This window comes from Nycticebus coucang, chromosome 3 (genome assembly GCF_027406575.1).
Source record: "Nycticebus coucang isolate mNycCou1 chromosome 3, mNycCou1.pri, whole genome shotgun sequence".
Classification (NCBI taxonomy): domain Eukaryota; kingdom Metazoa; phylum Chordata; class Mammalia; order Primates; family Lorisidae; genus Nycticebus; species Nycticebus coucang.
In genome coordinates this window covers 130,080,541-130,090,772 of record NC_069782.1, presented here as the reverse complement: position 1 = coordinate 130,090,772, position 10,232 = coordinate 130,080,541, and the positions used below count along the sequence as shown (strand labels likewise).

Genomic DNA, 10,232 nt, shown 5'->3' with positions numbered 1-10,232 from the left:
CAAGTAGGATGGTCCTCCTGTGCAAATACAGGCCTCTCTCCCACCACCTATTAAAGTGAACCCAGCCTGTAGGGTCCAAATGAAACCTGTACTCTGGCTATGACCCAGCCTGGTCCTCCCTCCTTCATACATGACAGTATTGATGTGGGCTCAAGATAGACCAAAATGATAAGAGCCAGAGGAACATATTTTATTGATGCTTGTGTGTGCCTAGGAGTCTGAACAGGATTCAACTAGCATATTCCACTGAAGAGACCCTGGGAAAAACTCTTCATCCTTCTTTCTGGATTTCCCAAAGCTTACACAGTTTGGCATGTGTATCATACACAATCTTGTAGTCTGGACTGCTGTGTGTAATTGCAGACTGCTAGACAGCAGGGCCCACATCACACTTCCACCTACCCAAGCGCCTCTCCCAGCACTCTGCAAATTGGATGTGTGTGTGTGGTGGAGGGTGGAGGGGAGGAGGTGGCTGGGGAGAAACACATTAAAAAGTGTACAAACATCTTTACAAAGAATGTCTAGCCTCATTTTTTAATTTTATCCTGATCTCATCCTGAGGTATTAATAGTCCCATTTTATAGATGGGAAAAGAGGCTCTTTTTTTTTTTGCACAGTTTTGGCTGGAGCTGCGTTTGAACCCGCCATCCCTGGCATATGGAGTCAGCACATTACTCCTTTGAGCCACAGGCGTTGCCCGGGAAAAGAGGCTCTAAGAGGTTCATTCTTGAGTTTGTTTAGAGAGGACAGTCAGGACTAGAAAAGTCTGAGAAGGGGGAAGCAGGGTAAGTTTGAAGGGAAAATATTAGCAAAGGGAAAAACGTTAGTATAGTTTATACACAGATTTGTGTTGGAGGAGTAGGGAAGTGGCATAAAAGGGGGCAGTGAATTTGATGTGATGAGAGATGAGATGAGAGGGTTTCTAGTGGGAAATAGAAGAGAAAAATCAGCCAGTAGTTTAGAAAAGACCACAGAAGGAAACCCTGATGGACTGAGTAAGGAAGTCTGAGCTGGGAATACCAGTAAAGGCAGGGCTAAGAAAGATAAATCTGAAAAAACAGGTTGAATGTGGTGGCTCAATCTGGTAGGCCAAAGCAGGTGGATTGCTTGAGCTCAGTTCAAGACCAGCCTGAGCAATAGTGAGACCCTGTCTCTACTACAAATAGAAAAACTGAGGCAAGATGATTGCTTGAGCCCAAGAGCTTGAGGTTGCTGTGAGCTATGACACATGGCACTCTACTCAGGATGCTAAAGTGAGACTGTCTCAAAAAAACAAAAGCAATAACAAAATAAAACCAAAAAACAAACAAACCAAAAAGAAAGATAAATCTGCAGTCCTTGTAGGAAAAGGGATTGGAAGTAATAGTGGGGGCAGGGCAAGAAGACAGCTAGACTCATGGTACCAGACTAGAGGAAAATTAAACTGCAAGGACCCAGTGAGCTAAGGCAAACAGCAGCCCAAGATCTCACAGAACCTGCTGTTCTGACTTCAGATACCTCTGGGGGTGTGGCAAGTAGGCCAATGTAAAAGATTTCATCTCATTCAATTTAATTCTATGAGCCAAGCGTTGCTCCTCTGAGGTGCTGATGGCAAACTTGGACATTTTTAAATGAGCAAAAATGTATTATTTCAATGCTGAGTTCTAGTAGGTACCTGCCAAAATGTCAATGCAGTTACTTCATTACTTTTGATGAGTGATTCAAATTACAATCCATTTCTCTCTGTCCTCCCACTGAAATCTCTGAACCTAATAAAAGTATGAGATATAAAGGTAATTGAACGGTCTAAAGGAAGCCCCTTTGATGATGCAAATCCAGCTAAAATATGAATGAGGGGCGGTGCCTATGGCTCAAGGGTGTAGGGCGCTGGCCCCACATACAGGCAGTGGTGGGTTCAAAGCTGGCCCTGGCCAAAAACTGCAAAAATAAAAAATAATGATAATAAAAATAAATAAAATATGAATGAGGTTATAATGCTAACAGTGGAAAAGAAAGCACACCAAGAAATTAATCCTAACCTAGCTATGAATTTGTGCCCTCGAACATAGGTAGGCCATTCTTTGAGCAGGCTCTTTACAGGATCTCATTTGGAAACCTGGAGTACTTCACACACACAAAACACAAATGTGAGTTTTGCTTTTGTTAAGCTAACTTACTTAACTGTGATACAAGAATGTAGCTGAGGGTAGTACTGGCTGTCTTCAGCAATGATCCTCAGCCACCCACACACCAGGGTTTACTCCATATTTTGCACAGAACAGTTACTCACTGTAGCAAGGATCCCAGGTGAAGGGGGTGGGTATGATTCCTGAAACTTGGTTTCTTAAGGCAAGTGAATTCTGGCCTCGTCACATTGTCCTGCTTCCTGTCCACTGTGCCAGCATTTCTGTTCCTGCTCTGCCATCTCTACTTCTTGTTTGCCCAGCACTTTCCCTTTAGGTGGTGTGATCTTTATTTTGGCCGCATACACAGCTGAGGTGTTTCTTCAGCAGGGACTGTTAGCAGTGCAACAATGCTGTAGTCCCATCAACTGTGCCTCAGAAGCCTGTTTTGCCTGTTAAGTTTTCTTCCCAGCCAGTGTCTTGGAGTCAGACCCAAAGCTGGGCCTCCTGGTTTGCCCTCTCTTGACTCCAGCCTCGGGAATGGTTAGGAGTTTCAGGACATGTCCACAAATGCTGGAAAACTACCACCCATCACCGATTTCTCAGCTTTACAGAGTGTTGGGTTGTTGACAAAAAGTTGTTTTTAAACCAGCAGAGACAGAGCTGGGCAGAGAAGTGTCTGGAACTCCATGTGTCCAAAGGAAGAGAGTACGCTTACAACTATAATCCTTGGAGATATGGTTTGCCGTCAGTACACACTAAGGTGTCTTTGTGCTTATGATCAATTTTACTTATCTTCTGACAAGAGCCTCAAGTTAGAGCTAAATAGTTAACAGCTAACATCTAGTAAGTTCATGCTATATGTCAGGCACTGTACCAAACACTTCTCATGCAATAGCTCACTTAGTCCTCATAAACCCTGACATAGACATTGTTATTATTCCTTTTAATAGATGAAGAAAATTAAGCTCAGATAGCTTAAGTAACTTGTCCAAGATCAAATGGCTAGTATGATGAGTCTGGGATCTGATTTGGGGCAAGGTCAAGGGCAACTTGTACAATACTGTGCTGTCTGCCCCTGAGTAAGTACTTGTGGCAGTGTCTCAGCTTCTGCCTGGGCTGTCATCTTCCCATCCCTCTACCCCACTGTTGGAGCAAAATGCTCACAATCTCCTAACCAGCCTGTCAGAAAGGAGAAATACTGGTTTCTAAAACTTGAGGCCTCTGTCCATCAATGCCTACCCTTTCTCTGAGCACATAAGGACAGTTTCTCCTGGAAGGAGAGATCAACCTCTATCCCCCACTCAGGTGGTATACTCAAAGCTGTGTCTGCTCGGCAGGCTGAAGATGGTCCTCTGCATTATGGCTTCCCCTTTCTTGGTTTCATGCTCTACAACAGGGGAGTTAGGTCAAGGGTATTTTCTAGTTCTTATTGCCCAGGAATGGAAAGTATTTAACCTGGATACCAGCAGATAAGATTCATGAGAGCTCTGAGTTGTTCACCAGAGTCCTCAATCCTAAAAAGAGTGCCTCACATGTAGTCGGTACTCAATTGTTCCAATGAATGAATAGTTGAATGAACGCGGTGAATGAGGTAAGAATGAGATTACTGGATTCCTGACTGCAAATTCCAGATCATTAATTGGATTCCATAAAATCAAACTATGTATAACTGTGGCTTTATGTTTTCCAGAAACAGGAGACAACAATCTAAAAAAAAAACTAGACAAAAGCAAGAGGAATAAATCAGTTTAAAAACTAGAGCAGCAGTTCTCAACTTGTGGGTCGCAACCCACAGGAACTGTATTAAAGGGCTGCAGCATTAGGAAGGTTGAGAATCACTGAACTAGGGGATGGGGAAGGAGAGAAAACAGAGCATTCCAGATACTTGCCATCCCCCTCCCAAACAAATATTACCAAACACATGTTCAAACTGAGAAAAAGCAATTTTAATAACACACACATACATTCATAGGACTTTAAACAAGATGTATAAAATCTTGGGGGGGGGGGTGTAGAGAAAAAAAGAAATCTGCCATTACTGCCTAAGAGCTGGTAGATTAACTGGCTGACAGGACTGCCCAGGGTAAACAAATGCACAGATAATGAGAAATACCAACACTGTTAATGAATAAGAAATAACAATCACAGATCATGCTAACTGCTCTGCATGCCCAGCCGTCTGTAACCCTCTCTTGCCTCCTTAGAGACAAACCAGGACAGTCATCACCTAATCCTCTAACTCAGTCACTTGTTAACGTGCCACCTCTTAAAATTTTTAATTTTTTAAATTTAAAAATTACTCTTAGCGTAAAGACTCCACATAATTACTACTGGCCAGTCCCCACCAAGTATATTTGTTTTGATAAAAATAAAATGCAAATGCTCCAACTGAGCCTGGATTATAACACGCCATTTCCTATCTGGGGAGACTTTTGTGAAGTGCAAAGCAAGCTATTACTTGTGCTTCAAAACAAAAACAAATGCCAATCTTCTAAAGGGTGACAAAGGCACCACCGCCACCAGGAGATAAGACAGAAAATGTACAAATGCTGTTATCTGACTGCTACATAGATGCATTTTGTGCATGGAGAGCCTCTTTACTTAACATGATATGACTAATAGAATTATATTTTCAGTTAACAAGAAAAGCAGTTTAGAAAAGGCAACAGTTACACACAAAAGCTTAAACACTTACAAGTACCTTAATTTTCAGCTTGCAAGAAGGGTAATAAATTTGACATACATATCCAGAAAATTAGACAAGGTGATTTTTGGCACAGTAATACTGCCAAACACACCACCATTCAGTGCAAGCTTTATTTGCCAAGTCTCCAAAGTGGCCTGACATTTTCTGTGCAATGAACATTTTCTCTCTCTCTACCATCCCATTCACTGGGCAACAGCAGGAGGGAGACAACACACGGGGACTCAAGAGGGAGAAGGAAAATACTTGATTTGGGAGAAAAACCATGGGCTACTTCTGCTAAAAGAGAATCACAAAATTTTTATGAGAACCCAAATGCAAATACTGGACTATAACCTGGAGACTAAAGACTGCTACCAGAGTCATAAATACAAGGGCCTAAAATGACGTCTGCCATTTATTTTAAAGGGACACATGAAGTACTTTTCTATAATGGAGAAAGATAATTAAAAATAGATTTTTCTTGCTGGAACTGTTAAATAAAAATGTATCAAAGTGGTTTTAAATTTGATGGGCAGTTATCTGTTGAAACTGCAATTTATAAAAGGGTCACTTAAAAAAAAAACCTAAATAACCCACTCGTCCCCCCATCAATGTACACGATTAGAAAATATTTACACACTGTAATTACAAGCAATATAAGCAGTATTTTATACTTCTGAGATTTTGTACACTTTACACAATGCAAAATGAGAAAAATATGAACACTTATAAAATTACACACAAATAATGTATCTACAAATTATTAAATTACAGAGTGAAAGCCCCCATTGTTGGGCAGATAGATGCCAGAGTTTCAAGCTTCTGTCAAATATAACTCTTTTTATCTATCTCTTTAACCATAAGTGGCATTTTGTAACAATACCCTGGAGAGGTAGTATCAAGATAATATTCTTACCAGTAAACTCAACACAGAATAAAACTTTGTTGGTCTGACTGTTAGAGCCTCAGTCAGCGTTAGGTTCTTGGAAACTGGACATATTTAGTCTTCCTTAAAAATCTCTAACTGCCCAATGCTTGACATGAGCTCAAAAGTTACTGATACTATTTTAAATGGTAAATTTAAGATAAAATGTTTTTTACTCCTAAGCCTCAAATGAGAGGTAGAAAGTTAACTTTTCAAAATTTATTTTCTCCCCTCTCAAACCATGAACATCAACTCCTCCCCTTTCTGTCATCTTTCTTCTGCACAACTGGAGACCCTAGTGCTCAGAACAGGTCGCAAGCCAACAAAAAAAGTTGGCATTCTCTTTCAGGAAACAAATCCTCCTAAAAGGGACACTCAGTCAACAAAATAATGTTTCAGTTGGCTAGGGAGAATATGTTATTACCAAAGCCTTCAAAGGACCCTGGGGCTAAAACCAGTATGAGTACTTCACCTAACTCTCCACCATTTAAACCAAAGGATGGCTTTCCAGTGTTTAAGAATTTAGAGCAGCTGTGGTTTTCAAGTGCAACAACTTCAAGGTATAAGCACATGTGTGCACACACAGAGAGTGTTCCAAAAAATAAACATCATCTAGGACTCTGCCAAAGTTATATACTCATGAAAACAAGGTTTTGGAAACTTGTCCAGATCTTCAGGTTTTTACAATATAGATTTCTGTAACATGGTCTATAGTCAGAATCCTAAAATTTAGTCAAGATTCTAAGATTTAACCAGTATTTAAAAAAATATATGCACTTAAAAGAAATATAAAACAAACTGCATATGACTGTTTTGGCATAAGAACTAAGCTACTACTTTACAGCTTAACTTCCTCCCCTTGAGGGGATCTGATAATATATTAAACTTCTGTTTCTCAACTGCTGTTTAAATGTATTTTAAAAACCTAACAGATTTATAATCTTGAATAGTCACGGAAAATAAAGACTGAAATATCACCATGGTTTATAGGAGTTATAGAAGAGATTTAAGCCTTTTATTCCTAATTCAATTCTAAGCTTTCCCTTTGCATACTAAAATAACCAGGAAGGAAAATTAAACCAAATTGGAACTTGGTCTTGGTTTCCACATCCAACTCCTCAGTCAGTCCAAACTCTTTTCTAGCATTATTTCCTCTGATTACTCAGTGCCACAAATACTATCTGAAGAAAGAAAACTGGCTTACAATGTAAAAAGAGGAGTTAATTAGGGACAGGTTAGACATTTAACTATTAGCTGCTTTTATCCCTTCCTCTTTTTATAAAACTCTGCTCTTTTAAAAAAGGTTTCATATCTGCTTCAGAAATGATAATTTCTTCATTACCAGCACCAAACTAATCAAGTGGCACATTTGCTGTAATAATTCTCTCTGTCTCTCTAAGAAAGCATCTTATTGAATTTCTCTTGGTTCACATTTTTGCTGCTGCAACTCCTGTTAAGAATCTGGTACCCAGAAGTCATGAAGCTGCCCCTAACAAAGGAAAGGGGAAAAAAGAAGAGAAAGAAAAAATTAGATTATGAATTAATTCTTATAAAACAACAGACAATAAACCTTGATAATAAAAGAAATAAAATCTTTATATTGCACATTTCTCTAAAAAGTTACAATGAATGGATTCAAATTTCACATTCTGTAGTCAAATGATTAAAAAAAAATCTAAGCACAGGATATTCTTTTTTTTCCTTTTTTTTTTTTGTAGAGAAAGAGTCTCACTTTATTGCCCTCAGAAGAATGCCGTGGTGTCACACAGCTCACAGCAACCTCCAACTCCTGGGCTTAGGTGATTCTCTTGCCTCAGCCTCCTGAGAGCTGAGATTACAGGCTCCTGCCACAATGCCCGGCTATTTTTTTGTTTTTGTTGCAGTTTGGCTGGAACCCTCTATCCTCGATATATGGGGCTGGCGTCCCACCAGTGCACTGAGCCACAGGTGCCTCCCAAACACAGGATATTCTTCTCACCAGTACATACAGAGAGGTATGTATTTAAGAAGATTAAAATGTTAAGCTAATATAGTTTTCCTATTACTTTGTTTTAATGCCACATCAGGACAGATGGCCAGCCTAAAAAACAATCTATTGAGGTTAGAAACTAAAGTAACAAAACCCCATAAATTTAAGATTTCTCAAAGACTTAAAACAGTGGGGTTGCTTCTTAGTTAATATTCGGTTCCTGTTCCTGTTATTTTGATATAAAATATAAGCAACTTCCCAGCCCTGGCTACTCAATGTTTAGTCAGTCCCTGGACCAGCAGCATTGGCATCAATCTTAGAACTTGTTAGAAATGCAGTCTATCTCAGGTCCTGCCCAGACCTGAGTCAGAATCTGCATTTTACCAAATTTCCCCTTGATTTCTACATACATTAAAAAATTTGAAAAGCTTCATTTTAGGCTATTCTACATTAATTTATAAACAAGCAGGATGGGAAACTTATTAGCAGGAGTTAGAAAAATGTCCCTCCTAAGCAAAGACTCCTTAGATATGACACCAAAAATGTTAAGTGACAAAATAAAAAATAATAAAAAATCAGGGTGGCACCTGTGGCTCAAAGGAGTAGGGCACTGGCTGGAGGTGGCAGATTCAAACCTGGCCCTGGCCAAAGCAAAAAAATTCTGCAAAAAAAATAATACAAAATGATACCACCAAGACAATGAAAAGACAACACACAGGAAGAAAATATTTGCAAATTATATATCCAATAAGGGATTTATATCTAAAACATGGAGAATTCTTACAACTCAATAACAAAACGATAAACAATCCAACTAAAAATGGGCAAAAGATCTGAACAGACTTTTCTGAACAAACATTACAACAAATGGCTAATAAGTAAGTACATGAGAAGATGCTCAACATCATCAGTCATTAGGAAAATAAAAATTAAAACCACAACGAGATTCCTTTCCAATATAATATGATTTCTGTAATAAGATTTAGTCAAAAAGACAGACAATAACAAGTGTTTACAAGAATGTGGAGAAGAAATTCAGAACCTCATACATTCTGGTAGAAATGTAAAATAATGCAACCACTTTGGAACATAGCCTGGTATTTCCTCAAAACACTTAAAGAATTACCATATGGCCCAGCAATTCTACTTCCATGTACATGGCTCGAGATGTTTTCATTTGAAAACATTCTCACAAAAACTTGTCTACAAATGTTCATGAAAGCATTATTTAATAGCCAAAAAGTGGAAATAACTCAAAGGTCCATCTAATGATAAATAAAATGGGATATAGTCATACGATAGAATATTATTTGGCAATAGAAGCTACAACATGGATTCATTTATCATTATTGTTAGGTGAAAGAAGCCAGTCAGAAAAGACCACATAGTTGGCAAATCTATACAAAGTAGATTAGAGTTTGGCTAGGGCTTGAGGGGAGTGAGAAGGGGAATGAGAGTGGTGGAGAAATGGGTAATGACTGTTAATGGGTATGGGATTTCTTTTGAGGGGAGACAAAATTATCCTAAAATTAGACTGTGGTGATAGTATTCACTCTGAAGATACTAAAACCACTGTACACTTTGAGTGAAAAAATGATATGTGAATTATATCTCAATAGAGCTGTTAAAAAATGTTCCTCACTGAATAACCTCCACCTGATACAATTTAACATTTTAAAATGAGATCAACCACTTTGGAAAATAAATTAATGACTATAATAAAGCAAACAAAAACTAAACAACATTCAAAGTATGTATTACCACTGGCATTTTCTATTTTTCTTACGATAATTACCATTTCCCCGAAAATAAGACATCCTCCGAAAATAAGACCTACTTACAGGAACGATAAGACGTCCCCTGAAAATAAGACCTACCGCATCTTTGGGAGCACACCTTAAAATGAGACACTGTCTTATTTTCGAGGAAACAGGGTAGAAGCAAGTGCTGAGTTATATTGTACTTTGTTTCAAACAGTATGAAGAGTACCATTTAGCAAAAATATTACGAATAAAACTATTTATTTAATAAAATGACACCTGAGTAGGCCGGCAGTTCTGGATTATTTCCTGCCATTTCCCATGTATCCTGGCAACCAAGTCTTTCACCTTGAAAATATCAAAAAAGGAAAAAGGGATCAGATCAAAACATCTTCATCTACGATAAACTTAACACTTGAAATAAAAGATGTGAGATCTGTGACAGGCCCACACCCAACAACTCGATTTGGTTTCTGTCATGAAAGAAGAAGAAAACAAAAAAGACCCACTCATATTTTGGAGGGCTTCCAAATCAGCAATTAGTAAAACTTTCCTTTATCACCTTTATTACTCAAAATATCGAATGCTCAGAATTCAATTTTTCTGTTAATTATTAAAGATCACCCCCAATTTTTTTTTTTTTTTTTGAGACAGAGTCTCACCTTGTCTCCTTCAAACTCTTGGGCTCAAGAGATCCTCGTGCCTCAGCCTTCGGAGTAGCTGGGACTATAAGGGCCCACCACAACGCTCTGGCTATTTTTAGAGATGGTGTCTTGCTTTTGCTCAT

The 10,232-nt window shown here is 38.6% G+C and overlaps 1 protein-coding gene across 3 annotated transcripts in view; it reads right to left on the bottom strand.

Annotated features, from left to right (window-relative positions):
• Positions 1-5,434: 5,434 nt before the first annotated feature.
• The window catches only part of SLF2 (SMC5-SMC6 complex localization factor 2), a 57,206-nt gene continuing 52,408 nt past the window's right edge, over positions 5,435-10,232 (bottom strand). For 2 of the 3 annotated variants that reach the window (XM_053583918.1, XM_053583919.1), the window contains exons 19-21: positions 9,725-9,793; positions 8,273-8,346; positions 5,435-7,205 (exon numbers count right to left, since the gene is read on the bottom strand). In XM_053583918.1, coding sequence (XP_053439893.1) covers positions 7,112-7,205; positions 8,273-8,346; positions 9,725-9,793 — 237 coding nt within the window. In that variant the 3' untranslated portion in view covers positions 5,435-7,111. The remainder of the gene's footprint in view (positions 7,206-8,272; positions 8,347-9,724; positions 9,794-10,232) is intronic. The other variant, XM_053583920.1, reaches the window with a different exon arrangement.